The sequence below is a fragment of the Podarcis vaucheri genome, assembly GCF_965113315.1.
Source record: "Podarcis vaucheri genome assembly, chromosome: 6".
Lineage (NCBI taxonomy): Eukaryota > Metazoa > Chordata > Lepidosauria > Squamata > Lacertidae > Podarcis > Podarcis vaucheri.
In genome coordinates this window covers 58,628,674-58,646,560 of record NC_138764.1, presented here as the reverse complement: position 1 = coordinate 58,646,560, position 17,887 = coordinate 58,628,674, and the positions used below count along the sequence as shown (strand labels likewise).

The following is a 17,887-nucleotide window of genomic DNA, read 5'->3' as shown; positions in this document are numbered from 1 at the left end:
TTGTGGCTGTGAAAAACTCAGACACCTCCTGCAAGTAAAGGAGATCCATTCGTGGAAGCAGGCTTCAGGCCCACTGTTCCCTCTGCTGTCTCAGGATCTGTGTAAACAGATTTCTGATGCTGGATAAGGAACCAGATGTGCAGTGCTGAACACAGAGAGGATGCAGATGTGCATCCAGATGTGCACTCTCCAGTATGGTGTGAGTAAAGCACATTCCCATTCATCTTATTAACATATTTGATGTCACACTGCTCATAGCTTAATCACAACTATAAATGTGTATTAGTTTCCCATCTGTCATGCAGGACCCACATATCTGTCTTCAAGTTATTGTTTATTTTTATTTCTGTAAAAGATTCTCTACTTCTTCACGCTTCAGGTGAAAAACCACCCAGAGTGGCTAAGAATAACCTTAAAAGCACAACTGCAAAAAATGCAAAAAAAACTTCAACAGTGACCTTTTTTAAAATATATTTTAAAAAATCATTAAAAAGTAATAGCAGCAGAGATACAATAGCAAAGTAAAACATTGCAGAACATATTACCTAAAATACCTGGGCAAATAAAAGGATTGATGCCGAAATGACACTGGATTCAGGGCCACTTTGAGCCTCCCTTGGGAGATAAAAGGCAAAGGTGACCATGACTTTTAAAAACTGCAAAGTCCATAGTTAGGTTAATACCTTTTATTAGGACTAACCCCAAAGGCACAAAAACATAGCATCCTTTCGAGTTCTCCAGAAGATGTAACACAAGGTGGTGGGACGAAGAAAACCACCCGCTTTGTGCAACATCTTCCATGTTGAGGAGTTCAAGACAACACAAAAGCTTGCCACATTTTTGTGACGGAAGATACTACCTACAACTGAGAAGCCTCCTAGATGGGGCACCAGTCACCTCTCCAGGGTTACGTACTTATTGCTGGAAGAACAACATGGGGGTTGAATCCAACAAAGTCGTTGCACAAGTGGAAAGACTGGCTCTTACAACGAAACTTCCCCTCTCTCTCCTCCTCCCATCTGTCCCCACACTTCCCCACACTGCTCCAGAGGGTTGGGGAAAACCCAGAGCAGGTTAGAGGGGTATGAGGGGCATGTAGAGGGAGGAGAAGGAAAGGAATTTCCCTTGCACAAGCTGGAGTAAGGCATGTTGTTTTTCCTGCAACAGACAAGCATGTCTACTCTACTAGAAATTCTGTATTGCAGAGGATTGCATCGAATGTTAGCCATACTCATGAGCAGAACCACTGTAATTAATGGAAATGATGAACTTAGGTACAGTCGGTCTACTCCTTACCCCTTACTTGGATGCAACCCATTTTCCTAGCATTTTTGTTCCTGGTGAATATGAAATACTTCCTCTAGTTAGGCACATTTGTTGCTATTATGACTGTAGTCAGCCCCACACCACCAGCCTTCATAAATAACAATAAAGGAAGAAGGGAGTAGGATGAATCCACTGGGGACGAGGAATGTACAGATTCATTCTGGTAGAGAGCTGTGCAAGAATATCAAACACCCCCAAGTCCAGCCTTCTTCCATTTGACTCTTATTGGTCTGGGGCCACAGGAACGCAATCCAACTAAATATTTATATCTGATAAGCAACAAGGAGCGCTGGCTGGCGCTCTGGGTTTGCATAAAAGTGAACAAGACAGACAACAGGAAGCCAAGTGTGGGAGCAAGTCACCTACATGGTTTCCTCCCCATCAAACAGTTGTGTGTTTTGAAAACAAAATTTCTCACTGAATTTTGTTAAGCAAACAGCAGCAGTACAACACGTTTGTTTAAAGGTCTGCTGCTTGGAGTTTAACATGCGTTTAGTTTAGTTTAGTTTAGTTTAGTTTAGAAGATATTAGCCACCTTTTTTTTCTCTTTATAAGTGTTACAGCTCAACGGAAACAACCAGGATTTCACAACTCAGTACGCTTCATCAGAGTTTGGTGGTCTTTCTATGCCCGCACTGAGGCTGCGATCCTAACCCCACGTTACCTAAAGCACTGATTACCTAAAGCACTGATTCCGCACTGACTGATTTTACTGGAGGGTCCACAGGGTCATCTAGTCCAGCCCCTTATGCAGGGCTTACACCTGCACAAATCTGGCTAGGATTGCGCTGTCAGTCAAGAAACCCTACCGGCACGTCCCAACCCTCGAGACGAGCGAGGCCGCTTAAGAAACTTCAGAGCAGATCCGGATCGCCTTCGCCGCCCGTCCCTTCGAGGGGGAAGGCGGAGCCGCCAGGCAAGAGGCTCCGCCCACAGCCCGCGGGGGGGGGCGCCAAGCTCCATGTGCGCCCGCCGCCGCGTGACGCGCTCCCTCTCCCCCTCCCCACCCGCGCCTCCACTTGCGAGTTTGACAGGACTTTCGACGGGGCTTTTTTCCCCGCAGCTCCGCGGAGGAGGGAGCAGCAGCAGCAGCAGGCGCCTCTGCAGCCCCGGCCGTCGTCAGCCCCGGCTCCCCTCGCCTGGACCACTCCTCCGTCCGCGCGGCGGAGAAGCAAGGAAGCCGCGCTCCCCGCAGCCACTGCCGTGCAGACGACCAGCAGCAGCAGCAGCTCCTCGCCGAGAATGTCGGAGCCCAGAGCCCAGAGGGGGGCGGCGGCGGCGGACAAGGAGTCCCAGAGCCCGGTGGTAGGGCGCCCTTTCTTGGCTACTTTCTCTCCCCGTCGCTCTTCTGTTCTCTCCCTCCCCCGCATTGTTCTCTCTCCTCTTTCCGACGCCCCTTCCCCTCCTCCTCTTCTTTGGGCTTTCCCTCCTGGCTGACCTGAACTCCCTGCCCTTGTTTCTCCCTCCTTCCCCCCCTTTTTTTGCTTCCCTCGCCAGGCCCAGCTGCTCTTGGGGCTGCGTTGGGGGCGCTTGGAGGAGCCCCTGGGATTCATTAAGGTGCTGGAGTGGGTAAGTTCGGCCTCCCGTGCAACCTTTTTTTGGGGGGGTGGGGGTGCGAGAGAGAGGAAGGTGACGCTGCCGTCCAGCAAACGCGCTGAGAGACCAGGCCCTCGGAGATCAGGGGGACTTGAAGAAAGGGGGCGTCCCTTCTCCGGCGGTGGGACCCTGCGAGCCGACTTTCTGGCTGCGAGCCGGAGGCGGCGTGCAGGGGCAGACTTGGGAGGGAGGGCGGGAGGGAGACGCCCGAGTGCCTGCCCTCTAAGGCAGCCCTTCTATGTGCAAGGAGTCTGGATTCGTGGACTGGGGTATGCATGGGAGCTGGCGTTAGCAGCGCTCACATTTCACTCGGGCGGGTTTAACCTTTCTGGAGTTCTGATCCTGCACATACCGCGCCTTAACTTGTCCCTGAGCTCACGGATTCGCTCTCTTCTCAGGCTTCCCAAGGGGAGCTTAGAAGCCCTGGTCTTATTTAGTCCCCAGTTTGGAGCCCAAGGGTTGGAGGGGCTCGGGGTATTTCCCTAAGATTAATGGGTGGCCATGAAAATGCCCAAAATTCTGTCCCTGCAAGAATGAGAATTGAATGAGCCTTATTTAGAGCTAAATGTCTTCTTGAAAAGGGAAGAGCCCTTGTTCTCACCTACAAGAAAAGAAAAGAAAAACTCTAAGATATGTACTTTTCCCTAAGTAGCTCCACAATACAGTTGTAACACATGGAACCTGCATTTACTTTCACTAAATGCTCATGTTGGCACAACATGACAGGTCTTTCAAGTGGATCCCACCCCCCTTTTGGCCAAAAGGAGATGGTATGACCGACTCTGAGGTTGCGGCGCTCATCTCGCTTTATTGGCCGAGGGAGCCTGCGTACAGCTTCCAGGTCATGTGGCCAGCATGGCTAAGCCACTTCTGGTGAACCAGAGCAGCACCTGGAAACATTTACCTTCCCGCTGAAGTGCCTATTTATCTACTTGCACTTTGATGTGCTTTCAAACTGCTAGGTTGGCAGGAGCAGGGACCAAGCAACAGGAGCTCACCCCATCGCAGGGATTCGAACCGCCAACCTTCTGATTGGCAAGTCCTAGGCTCTGTGGTTTAACCCACAGTGCCACCCGCGTCCCCACTCGACAGCTACCTGGTGACAAAACTTAAATCAAAGGCAGAGGGTTGATAGTAACAAAACAGAACTGAGCTGGCATCCATTTCATAAGAAAGTGCAGTCTTGGATAGGTTGAAGGTCAGTGTGGACACATCACAAATACTGAAGAGCATAAGAGAACCTTTTCCAATCTGGTGTCCTCCATCTACTTTGGACTTCAAGTCCCATCAGCTCCAACCAGCACAGTTCTGACTCTACAGGTGTTGCTATAGGACAGGGATGGGGCATATGTTGCCCTCCAGACAGCAGGCTCTGCTATTAGGCAGACTGAGGCACCTGCCTCAGGTGGCAGGAGCCACCAAGGCACCAGATGTGATGCTGGTATTGGCTGAAATTGCAAGAGATCTTACAGAGTGTTCAAGATTTTGTGTGATTTTGGCGAGATCTCACCCAAAATTGGCACCAGTGCTGGCGCCGCTTCCACACCAGTGGGAGGGCAGGCAGAGAAGCAACACCAGTTCCAGCAGGTATGGCAGTGCCAAGGGCAGGCAGGGCAAGGCAACATTTCCTGTTTCTCCAGACTGTCCCCAGGTGTCATTGGACTACAACTCCCGTCATCTCTGACAACTGGCCGAGTGGGTTGGGACTGGTGGGAGCTGGTGTCCAGTGATACCTGGTAGCTTCCCATACCTGCATCAGTGGGGACCTCATGAAAAAATTGGCCGATTAAAGCAGTGGATCATGGGAACAATTCAGCATCAAAGACTAATGACAACACAATGACTTGCTTTCTGTGAAGCAGTATTAGTGTTCATGCCTTCTCCGATGTGCAGTATTTGCCTACTTGGTTATTTCTATGTGCACCTCAATTTTTGTGAATATGGCTCTTCTCCCTACAGTGGTGCCTCGCAAGACGAAATTAATTCGTTCCGCGAGTTCTTTCGTCTAGCGAATTTTTCGTCTTGCGAAGCACGGTGTCGGAAAAGTTTTGGAAAAGCTTCAAAAATCGCCAAAAACCTCAAAAAAAGGCTAGCACACCGCGCTCTATGAGTTGCTCCTCGAAGTCAAGTCGCAACTGTATTAAGGGTGTTAAGAAAAAGGAAACAAACTTGCAAAAAACAAGCCCATAGGGAAATTCGTCTTGCGAAGCAGCTCAAAAACCACAAAACCCTTTCATCTAGCGAATTTTTCGTCTTGCGAGGCATTCGTCTTGCGGGGCACCACTGTATAAGCAACAGATTACATTTCACATTCCATTATGTTGTCTGGCCAACTCTATAGCTCACTAAGTCTCTATAGCCTGCCTGGTGGTATAAATCAGTCTTAAGAGGTTTTCATTTGGGGGCATAGGCCAAAAACGTATGGGACTTAAAAAGAGAGAGGCATCCATTGATGCCCCCCCTTAAAAAAAAGAGTAAGGCAAGCACCAGACTTGAGATCTTAAAATGGGTTTTGGATTCTTTGAATGGAATAAATAGCCTTAGTAGCATCCAATTATGCAGCTTGGATAATAATACAAATAGTTCCTGAAGGAGCATGGTATAATTAAATAAGTAGTTCTCCTGTGCTGTGTTAGGATCTCTTTTTGCATGTTCTCCCCCCACCCCAATGATTGTGGAAGCATTTGTGCATGGCTTGATCAGGCCATCTGTTGTGGTGATGGTACGGTGAAGATGGTGTTTTGCTCTATTGCAGCATTATTCATCCTATATAAAATCTTTTTCTTATGTGTCCTGCCAATTTATAGACCTGGAAAACAAAGGGCAGGATCTCAGTAGAAACAGGGCCCATATCCCTTAATGCCTTTGTTTTCAGTTCAGTCCCTATTTCCTTCTACACTTCTCCCACATATTTGGCCCAAATTGGGTGTAGTTCAAATCTATACCAGTTCAGCATTTGGACTGTTGCTGCTTACTTTGTTAAGTTCAGTCAATTATGCTTGCAGCTTGGTCTTAGCTCCCCCTCCACCCCTGGAAACAATGGATACAGTACTTCGATGAGTAGTATGGTGCTGTCATGAACTGCTGAATGAATGTAGATCTTAGATAGGATTATATAGTTCTGGAGGGAGGAGTTGGTTGATGTGACTGGCTAGTGAACAGACTGTAGGACAGGGCTCAGCAAACTTTTTCAGCCGTGGGCCGGTCCGCCATCCCTCAAACCAGGTGGTGGGCCAGACTATATTTTGAAGAGAAAAAAAATGAACAAATTCCTATGCCCCACAAATAACCCAGAGATGCGTTTTAAATAAAAGGACACATTCTACTCATGTAAAAACACGCTGATTCCTGGACCGTCCGCAGGCTGGACTGAGAAGGCAATTGGGCCGCATCCGGCCCCCGGGCCTTAGGTTGCCTACCCCTGCTGTACGATGACGTTTTTAGCTTGACGCTTCATTCAGTTTCTACCAGCGATGTAGGATGGTATAGTGATCACTTCTCTGGCCCAAACTCACTAGACCAGGCCTCTTGGCTTCTCAGAAGGCAGGAACAAGTGTAGAAACAGAGGTCATGGAAAATAGTTGCTCCCTTGTGGAATAATAATGCATTATTAATTTATTTTTATTTTTTATTTATGCTTCCATCATAGTCGGAAATATGAACAGCTGCAGCCCTGGCCCCCACCTCATTTGTTTGCAGATTTCACATAGGTTTCATTTTCCCTGCACTTGTATTTGGACGGCCGAGTTTTGAAGTTCTTCAGCTGTAGCGGGGCAACGAGTGACTAGCGCTAAAGCTATATCCCTTGCCTGCAAGTTCCTTTCATGTTTGAGCATTTAATTCTCAAGAATGCTATATGCAATGATTTTAGCAGCTTTGATTCTATCAACTGAGCTGTTGCTGGGCCTGTTGTCCACTGTACCACCTAGGTGTCATAATGCAGCACCGATACACCAAAAGAGGGGCAAGTGCTGACTCTTTTTGCTGTTGTTGTAATGCTGAAGCATCTTAAAAGGCCTAATCTAGGTTTGTATGGGCCTGTGTCGGTATGTAGACATGCTTGGGCCTAATAGCAAAACAAAATACTGATCTCGGTGCATGTATATTCTTGGTTGGCAGGATATGCTAAACTGGAATAACCCTTAGTTAGAGAGATTTTAAGTTTCAGACTTCTGCTTTGTAATGCATTGGCATTTGCTTTTGAGCTGATTGTATGTAACTCTTGGTTAATGGTACTGATAATAAAAAACTATTAACATGTAGAGAACAACTGTTCTTTGGTATATAGTTTGGTGGTGAACTTGGACCAAATTACTTTTTTATATAAAAATTGACCTCTTTCAGTTGTTGTACCCCATAATTGTAGAAATTAATAAACTCCCAAGATTCATTTTCTTTAAACCAGTAAGTTCTACCTAAGAACCTTAGCACAATCTGGTTTTCTGCATAATCCAGCTTGACATTTATTTGTTACTGTCATTATAGTGGAGAGGTACTTAGTACTGTGGAGGTTACTGATAACACACCCAGATGAGAAGCGTATTTTTTAAAAAGAAAAAGCATATTTAACTATCTTGGGTTGTATTATATTAAAGATGAATAGTTCAATGAAAAGTAATATGTTGTCTGCTTCTCTCCTCCCCCCAATTAATTGGCTAGCTTTGCACATGGATTGCACATGGATTGTGGCATTTATCATTGTGGTTTGCATGTGAGCTGATCTTAATGTTTTGCAAGACAAGCCTGGATGATTGTGATTTTTTTAGGTCTTGGATAGTTCATAGCAGTTGATGCCAGATCTGTTGTCCTGCATGATGCCAGAGCCTGTGCCACTGTTTGCTACCAACTAGGACACATTTAGTTCTAAACTCCTTTGCTTTCTTCTCCAGCTCTTTGCCATATTTGCCTTTGGAGCCTGTGGTTCTTTCAGTGCAGAAACAGGGGCTACTGTGAAATGCAATGAGAGTCCTAAAGAGACAACTGCTATCACTGTGCAGTTTGGATATCCTTTCAGGTAAATGGGAGTCTTACTGAGTGTTAACTTGGGAGATGATGCTATGTGGAGCTGGACATTGTAGGTACATCATGGTCCTTATGATTCTGTTTCTAGCTCCTCATGTTGCCTGTGTTTGGAAAGGCTTCCTGAAGAAATGAAACTTAGTTGCAAAATTTCTGCTTGTACTCCAGAGTATCCCAACTCTAAAATTCTGGATTTCTAGGAAATGACTCAAAACACATTGGGTGTGTGTGTGTGTGGAGAGAATTGTGTGGTTTATTGGGGTTAGGCATGCCAAGGGCTTGTACAGGCTTAATAGGATTTCCCCCTAATTTACCTTGAACAACCGCCCCCAACGTAACACCTCAAACCAATTTTGTAAATTGTTTTGATTTCAGAACTGGTTTGCTCTGCAGCATACAGGGGCACCGATATGGAAACACAAACACAAAGTCCCCCTTGGGGTGTATGCAACTAGTTTTATGGTTCTTCGGGTCCTTCCAACGTGAGGGGAACTCTACTAGATCAAACCAAAAGACCATCTCATCAGGCAATTCTGTTCACTCAGTCCCCAAGCAGGACACACACATAATTGCCCATGTCTACTCATTACCCCCATTACCTGGTAATTAGAAGCATATTGCCTCTGATATTGGAAGTAGCATATAGACATTGCTACTAGAAGCAACTGGTAGCCTTATCCTCCGTGCATTTGCCTAACCCTCTTTCAAAGCTATCTAAGTTGGTGACTCAGAGTTGGAAGGGCTACTTTGTACTAGATCCTCCCACTAGATCTTTGTTTGTTCTAGATCTTCTTCATTGCAGAAGCCTGCTGGCAGTGGCATCACTTCCACTTACTGGTAGGAATGAGATGGTGAGGTTGGGGTTGTGAGGAGCCCTGAATTGCCTCTTATGGTTTGTCCACAAGCCATGACCTTGCTGCCTTATCACCCCTGCCATTACGTAGCAGCATTGCTCTGCCTCTGCCCCACCAGGCAAGCCACTCTTGGGTTCTAGTATTCTGAGAGAGGGAGAGAAATCTCTCTCTCTGCTTTTTCTACACCGTGCTTAATTTTATACATCTCTATTGTGTGTCCTGCTCCCCGACCTTTTTCCTAACTTAAAGCAACCCCCAATGTTGTAGGAATGTGCTCACAGAAGAATAGTTCTGCTAACGCGAAGTAACATATTTATTTAACCAATCAAAGCATTTACACACCACTCTTACAAATACTAAAATGCAGATTAATTAAAGCAACACATTTAGTAACAGCAAATAACAAATACAGTAAAAGCATCAGCAATGAAATAGAATATATATTTGCTTTAATATGGACTATAACTCACCCATTGTTTGGAAGCTAGCAAAAGAAAGTAGTTACAGAATGCATCAGACCTGTTCCTTGCAAGTTCAAATGTGACTTTTTTGTTTTTAAATATACTGTTTAAGAGAACCAGAGAAAGACACTGTTAGTTTTTCTGACATGTTTGTCTATGTGAGCATCATAAGGTAAACAGACATTGCCATCAAGAAGATACTGTAGAACATAGTTCTGTTAATGGGAATGTAAGGGAGAAGGCACCCTTAGATACATAGGGTTCAGCTTCTATCCACTTGTAAGAGACTGCCATACGCCTACCTATTTTATGTTCCCTTTTTGGACATAGGCTTTTGACAAAATCAGTTGTCAGTCATGTTAGCAATGAAGAGAAATTCTTGTCACATTGCAAGATAAGTTAGAAAATGTGTTAATGTGCCATTTTTGGTGATCTGCAGAGAACCTCATGAGTGAACACTGCTAATTGGGATGTTTTTGCTTCTAAGCAGTGAGTTTGTAGAATTGGGTCATCAGTTTAATATTTCCCATAATTCCCTGTTGGGCATATCCTAATTTCCCCTAATTCCTTGTTGTGTTTTGAATGTGGACAGCCCCATTTCCCCAGGACACCAGAACATATCAGAGGAGTCCATTTGTCCTGGGCATTTTCCCTCAGGTAAAAAGGTAAAGGTAAAGGATCCCTGGACGGTTAACTCCAGTTGAATTAAACTATGGGGTGCAGCACTCATCTCCGCTTTTCAGCCTGAGGGAGCCAGCGTTTGTCCACAGACAGCTTTTCCAGGTCATGTGGCCAACATGACTAAACCACTTCTGGTGTACAGAACACACTGATGAGTGCCAGAGCACACAAAAACGGCATTTACCTTCCTGCCACAGTAGTACCGCTCCATCTGCTTGTGCTGGTATGCTTTCAAACTGCTAAGTTGGCAAGAGCTTGGTCAAAGCAATGGGAGCTCACCCCATCGTGCAGATTCGAACTGCCAACCTTATGACTGGCAAGCTCAAGAGGCTTGATGGTTTAAACCACAGCGCAACCAGCCCCCCTGTTTTCCCTCATTAGGTGCCCTTTAAGGCAAGTATCACCTTTTCCAGCTTGTCCAAGCATAGCTATTTAAAATGGACAGGTTCCTGAGACTCCCTGGTTGCAGGCAATTTTGTTGCTGCAATGCTCCTCCACCAGGGAGGAGATGAGGATGCTTTCTTCCAAACACACCAACACTTCTTGGAGGATTTCATTGGTCTTGGACTTGTTTCAGGAGGAGCTCTAGCCAGTGTTGTTTCAACTGTGTTTTGAGTTCCCCCTTCTTCCTTTTGTGTGTGTGTGGATTTAAATGCATTATATTGTATTTCCACTGATACTGGGGTGATCACTCAGGGCTGAAATGATAAGGAAGGAGCTTTCTAAGGGCATTACCATTGGAGAGTTTAATAAATGTTAAATGAATGGGTGCACCTGACACAATAAAATCTCTGTGCTAATAACTGCTAGACAGAGGAACAGCAGATCAGAGTCTAGCACGAATTTGTCTTCTGAACTAATCCAAAGCAAAGAACCCCACACTGACTGTCATTTACACACACACACACACACACCCCTTCAAAATCACTGCTGGAGGACCTAATTGTGCATAGGGAAAGCTGTCTGGACAGCACTGTACTTGTAAATTCTCAGTGCTCTGTGATTTGTTTTGGGAAGGAGGGTTATGCCCTTCATAGCAAACTTAAAAGCTGCAACTGACTTGATGCGTCTGTCATCTGTTGAGAGACATATAAGCATGTGAAATATGTTTTTGAAATTATTTTATTTATTAAATTTGTATGCTGCCCTTCAATTGTAGATCTGAGGGCGGTTTACAGCATGAAAATACAGGATCAAAGCACAAAAGGCATAATAAAGACAAGACAGTAATGCACAGAAACCAATAACCCCTCCCTTCCTTTCAGTTGCTTGCTCTCCTCTTTCCCTTCCACTATCTATGTTCTGCTAAGTCCTAGTCTAGGTGGTGTTGGGGTTCAATGCCACTGCAAAAAAACAAGAGACTGGGTCAGATTGTGGGGGGCATTCAAAGGTCCTTTTGCCATGCCAAATCAGGAGATTACCTTTCTTGGAAAGTAAGAAGCTAGCAATTTAAAATGATTTGTATGTTAGGGATCTACCACAAGACTTGTCAGATGAGTACAGACATGGCCAAAGTTAGAATGAAATCAATCTTACACTCAGTGTATGTAGGATCTGAGCATGGTTCTATCTCTGCAACTTTGCTTCCCTGCCAACATCTGATAGCTATAAATAGAGGCATGTCTGTGAAGTCTATTGAGATGCCTTTGACAAGAAGAACAAATTGGGAGGAGTGGTAGTGGTTCTAACAGAGAAAACACAGAATGAAGTGTCTGGTGAATAGTTGCTTGGAATAATGAATTGTGTTGTGTATGAGTTGAGAAGCACTTTAGATGAAGGAGGCTTTTGCTCTCATTCTCTGAGCTCTTCTTGCTGCTTGACTTCTAGATTATTATTCGTGTTCTAGTATATCACAGAACCCTGCTACCTTTTGGTTGGGGGGTGAAATTCACACCTGTTCTGTCATGGCCATGCCTCCATTGCAGGGAGCCCTATATACTTAGGTGTTGATGGTTAAATTACTATCTGGACAAGTCCTTAGATCCTTCTTAAACTGCAGCCTGTGAGCTTAACAATGTCTTTTCTAAGAGGTATGTTAAACATAAAAAGCTAGCGATTAGACAGACTTGGAAACATTAATTTTTCTCTGTTTAAGCCAGTGGTAAGTTTGCATTTTTCAATGGAATCATAGCTGCCTTTTTCTACCCTCTAGATGATTTCTGTGGGCTCTTGCTTATTAAAATAAGCAAAATAGCTTCACATAACCTGCAAACCATTTGATCTGCTGCAGATAAGCAGATTGGCTTTATAGTTCTTGTCTGCAGTGTGGAAACCTCCTGATTTTAATGTCAGTAAACACAGTTTTATGTTGGAAGCTGTTGCTGAGGGCTCAAGCTACAGAACTTCTGACTTCAGTGCCAGCCTGGTTCAAATGGCACATGTGGGAAAAGGCTAGAGGCTATTTATATAATGTAGAGAGCTGCTGGTGTTATACCACCCGATAGCAGCTAGATGGAGAACTGTAATAGCTCTTCTTAGTGACCAAAAATTATATCCAAACAGCTAATATGCGCTCCATGCGCTTGATATATTTGGTCTCTTTGAAGATGGGGTATGTATATTTGTACTACACTTGTACAAAGTCCCAGCCCAACCAATTTTCTCCATGAAATGAACATTGCAATTCTGTGCATCAGCCAAGTCACTGCTTTGAAAAGCTGAGTCTTTGGAAAGCAGAAGGTGGAAAAAACTCTGATCCTGCAAAGTGGTAGCTGCCAGAACAGTCCCAGTAAGTTTCAAGGCAGGAGGTGTCTTTCAGAGACATTTCTACCTTGTATCTGTTTTGGTAGGAAGTTGGTTTAATACTTTTCGAGGAAACCTACAGAGTGTACCCCAAAGCTCAAGTATGTAATTAAAAACAGAGAGGTGCTACTTTTCTTTCTTTCAAGGAAATGTCTTGTTCAAGTCTTGTCAAAGCATCTCTACCACACATGTATCTTTTTGAAAGCTGTATCAGTACCCAAGAGGTTTGCTCCTTCAGAGTAAGGGTGAAATGTACTATCACAGCAAGCCATATAGAGAAGGCACCACCTGTCATCAGGCCTTACGATAAGTGTGTTCTGATTAGGATAAGCAAAGATGCAGATATGGTTTTATTCCCCAATGATAAGAGTGGCATGATTCTATCCTGGAAAGGCTGGAGCTAGGCTGTGGTTGTTGGTTTGAGGTGTTTTTTTCCCAGAGAGCTACAGGAACTTTGGAAAGGGGCTTGTTTGCTGTTTGGTGTGTGCATTCATCTCACTTTGATAAACAGACGCTGCAGGGTTTTGTTCTGCTTCAAAAACCTTGCACAATCTATTTGACCTGAGAGTGAGAGTGGGGCAAAATAAATCTCAACTACTTTTAACTTGCTTAAAAGCTATCATCTGTCTCAACCCTCACCCCTGTTTGTCAGAGGTAGCTCTGTACCAGATGTGCTAAGTCGTACCAAACATGTTTCTTTCTCTTTCCTTTTCATCCTGACCAGGTTGTACAAGGTTCCATTTGATATGCCAGACTGTATTGAAGGATCTACTGCTAAAAGGACGCTGCATCTCTTGGGAGACTTTTCAGCACCTGCTGAGTTCTTTGTGACCTTGGGTGTTTTTTCTTTCCTGTATACCATGGCAGCTCTGGCAGTCTATCTACGGTTTCACTCACTCTACAAAGAAAATAAGAAGCTTCCTTTTGCGGTAAGATTTCACTTTGGTCCTCTGCTCTTTGATGCAGGACCTAAACCCCGGAGAACCGGTCTCTAAAACACTCCTTGGATAAGAGACACTTCTCTCTATCCAAATAGGGAGTGCTTCCCTAAATTCTCTAATTCAGTTTATCCTTGGGACAATCCAGAGGAGCAGCTCACACAACCATATTATGCATTGAGTGGATCTGGATGGTTCCTAATATACAGTGGTACCTCGGGTTAAGTACTTAATTCATTCTGGAAGTCCGTTCTTAACCTGAAACTGTTCTTAACCTGAAGCACCACTTTAGCTGCCGCACCACCAGAGCACGATTTCTGTTCTCATCCTGAAGCAAAGTTCTTAACCCGAGGTACTATTTCTGGGTTTGCCGAGTCTGTAACCTGAAGCGTATGTAACCTGAAGCGTATGTAACCTGAGGTACCACTGTACAAGTATTTTCCTGCAGTGCTGTAACATGACAAGCTGCGCCTTCTGGAATTCCTGCTTCTACCCAACTATTTAATGTACAGGAACCTTTACCCTGGTCACCCCTCATTTTAGGGTGGAATCTTGGGCCTTCTTTAGTTAGAACAGCATTCCCCCCCCCAAATGGCACAAAGACTAGTTAAAAACTATCTATCTAATGCTGTCATTAAACTCCTTCCCCTTGGGGTTGTGTGGAGCCACTTGAATTGTTATGACCCCATATCGCTTGCAGATCCTTTAAGAGTGTCTTAGGTAGCTGTGGAAAAATTGGATGTGGCTCTTTTGCCACATGTAGACCCACCATGTGAAGGGCCTGAGAGATGGAATGGAGCAATGACCCAACATCAAGGGCTCTCAATGCTTGCGTCTTTTGGGTGGAATAGGGAGGGCAGTCTGTTCTATGAGATGGAGCCATTGTGGTCTTCTCTGTTTTTTTCCTCCCCCTAGGACTTCTGTGTGACCGTCTCATTTACCTTTTTCTGGCTAGTGGCATTTTCAGCTTGGGGCAAAGGTCTGTCAGATGTGAAAGCAGCTACGCGGCCTTCCAGTCTCATTGCTGCCATGTCAGTGTGTCAACTCAAAACTGCTGTATGCAATGCTGGGGCCACACCTTCTATGGGCCTGGCCAACATCTCTGTGGTAAGAGTTGTCTGGGGAGCAATATGGGGGGGGGGACGGGAATGGCAGAGCTTCAGCTGCACTGGAACCCATAGAGTGTAGCTCCACTGATTTTAATAGAGCTCGGTTAGTTTCATACACATTCATAACTTCATACATTCATACCCTTTGAGTAACTTAAAGCTACAGGTAGTGATGTACCGTATTTTTCGCTGTATAGGACGCACTTTCCCCCCTCCAAAAATTAAGGGGAAATGTGTGTGCGTCCTATGGAGCGAATGCAGGCTCCTTGGCTTCAGCGATAGCAATGCGAAGCTGCCGAAGCGCAGAGGGAGTGCTCCTTCCGTGGTCCGGAGGCTTCACGTTGCTTTCGCTGAAGCCTGGAGAGCGAGAGGGGTCAGTGCAACCCCTCTTGCTCTCCAGGCTTCAGGGATAGCCGCCTGAAGCCTCCAGAATGCAGCGGGAGGTCCTGCTGTGCTCCGGAGGCTTCGGGTTCCTTTTGCTGAAGCCGGGAGAGCAAGACTCTCCTGGTTTCAGCAGAGAGGGAGAGCGAGAGGGGGGGAGGAGGAGCGCCATCCAGGTTCCTAGCGCAGCCGTCTTGGCCCCACGCCTTGCCCTGGGCGATGTCCCCGTGCCTCTTTCCTCCGCGGCGGCTGTGGTGGCGGTGGCAGTGCGGGCTCCGGGGGGGAAGTGCGCGGCCGTAGTGGCGGCAACGGGGTGGAGCATTGTGTATAATGACACAACAAACAGCTACTAACTAATGGATTTTAACCTTAAAAAAAAATGCAGTTGGTATCTTTCTTTCCCAAGTACATCTTTCAGAAGTCTTGCCCATCTTGATGTGTACACCAATGAAGAACAGCCTGTCTGCATGTACTGAATATAAAGCTCCTGATTCTTTTTTAATTATGGGCATTTCACAGTTTTATTCAGCACTGGCAACAGTCTTGTCAAATCTGTACTTAAATAAGTACTGGTACAGCGGTTGCTGGTTTAAATTGCATATGTGATGGAGTACAGCAGTGCCTAAAATATATGCAACTTAGTGATGACCTAACTACAGATTTCAGCCCCTGAAGAGCAGACAAACAGACAGGGCATCTGTTCAAGGCCATTTTTTAATGGATTAATTGATTCTAAAATAACTATTGACCTCATTTGGTCCTTGCCTTCAGAAATGTGGATGAGAATCACCAGTCACTACTGTTCACAAACACTTACTGAAAACTAGTGAAAATTTGACTTTTTACTCCTTGTTGACCAAAGTGATGAAGTAGACAGAAGAAAATTAAAGGGCATTAAGGAAGAACATGTGAGCATACTAAGGTTTTGCATGGGCCTTAAAATTTGCTTTGTATCTGCTTATAAAAACAATTAGGATCTGTTTTTGATTCTCTGTCCACTTCAAACTGTGATTCGGGTTTTATGCTGCTCTGTATAAAATGGAGCTCTGTGTTCCCCATTCACTCTTATGGGAAATCTAAAAATGGCTATAAACTTTTTTCCCCTTTTGGCAGAAGCAGATGAAAGCACAGGAGCCCCTCCAAAGTGGATTAACTCTACCAAAACGCAGGCCCAGGAGCCTTTATAGGGAAAGTAAAAGGGTTTCACTTTCCTGCACAAGCCATACTAGGGCAATGCTTTTATAAGGCTAAAACACCAAAATCTAGTTATCTTTCGGGGGTGGTAGACGATTTTGTCTCTTGTTCTTTCATACCTTAAAATAATTTAAAGGTGGGCAAATGGTGTATATTCTTGCTTGTACATTGATGAAAATATTAGCATCTTCACACTGGCCAGCTTAGCTTTCCTAGTGCTTGTTTGTGTTGGGATGCTATGTCCTCCAATAGGAGGTAGAAGGTGAGGCTGTCCTTAATACTTCCTGCAGAGTCCTGAGGATCCCCCAGCCACAAACAGAGCAGTAGACTGTGTGTCTGTGAGTGTGAGTGTGAGTGTGTGTGTGTGTGTGTGTGAGAGAGAGAGAGAGAGAGAGAGAGCGCAATAGAGAGAGACGGAGTCTAACTTTCTTTTAAAAAAATCATTGTTCTGCTTTAACAACAACAAAAACCACCAAAAACATCCACAGCTCTTCAGTGCTCCAAGGTCAGCATTTAGACAAACTTGCTTCTTGCGAAGCCCAAGGACCTAGAGTAGAGAAACATAGACAAACATAGGCATATAGGGCACTGAAAAACAGAGCAACATGAGTTTTTGTAACACACTGATCCAACTTAGGGCATTTTATTGCTATCACAGTTTGACTCTGAAAGGGTTAAAAGAGCTCCATATCAACCCAATTTGCCTCATTATTTGGCTCCAGCCCAGAGTGGTTGCACTCCTCTACAACATACAGTCTGCTCAGATAGCTCGGCTACAAGTGCTTCTACACTAACTCTGCACTTCTCTCTTTCTTTCTCAGCTGTTTGGTTTTGTCAACTTTATACTGTGGGCTGGAAACTGCTGGTTTGTTTTTAAAGAGACCCCTTGGCATGCTCAGACCACCAACAAGGAAAGCTCTGCTGAACAAGGAGCTGTTGATAAGCAATAAGGAACCTCTCCTCCTTCACTCCTGAAGCCTCCTCTTCCCCCACCAGGAACAGTGCCTTGTCTCACGTACATGCTCATCCCATTTCACAGCAGGGCAGGAAATACGCCTTCTCTGCCAATTGTTGCTGCTGTCCAATAGTCATACTGGCATCTCTCTCTCCTGACTATTCTGGAATGCCTTCCTCTGGCTGAAATCAGGGGCTCCTCTTGTGGTCCTAGATACACAGACTGTACATGGTTACAAAAAACCCTCTTCTGCCTACAGATTTTTTTTTACAAACACATATTATTGTGCATTGTAACATTGGCTACTACCAGTCCTAGGGTGTGTGGCATTGTTTCTTCCCATCTGCTTTTGACCACTTTATAATGAGAAATGCAGGTAGATTTGGATAACAGCATAGAGATAGCCAAGGCATTAGTGCTACAGAACCTGGGACATCTAAGCACCTTTGAGAGTAAGTACACCTTCGACTCTGCGGCCATAATAGAAGCAGAAGCGGCAATATGCCACCGGGCTTAGCAGCAAAATAAAGGAGAAATACAAAGGGAATATTTTTACTTTCATACAATTGAAGGAAGGAGTGTGTTGTGTTTCTCTCTGTTGCATAATGGGGTATGAATGTGCTAAATATCT

General features: G+C 45.0%; 1 protein-coding gene across 1 annotated transcript; it reads left to right on the top strand.

The window, feature by feature from the left end:
- The first annotated feature begins 2,287 nt into the window (after window positions 1–2,287).
- SYPL2 (synaptophysin like 2) lies at window positions 2,288–17,803 on the top strand. The gene is made up of 6 exons (XM_082227099.1): window positions 2,288–2,631; window positions 2,824–2,895; window positions 7,812–7,936; window positions 13,404–13,608; window positions 14,533–14,724; window positions 17,123–17,803. The coding sequence occupies exons 1-6, from the start codon at window positions 2,569–2,571 to the stop codon at window positions 17,249–17,251; spliced, it is 786 nt and encodes a 261-aa protein (XP_082083225.1). The 5' UTR covers window positions 2,288–2,568; the 3' UTR covers window positions 17,252–17,803.
- The last annotated feature ends 84 nt before the right edge of the window (window positions 17,804–17,887 follow it).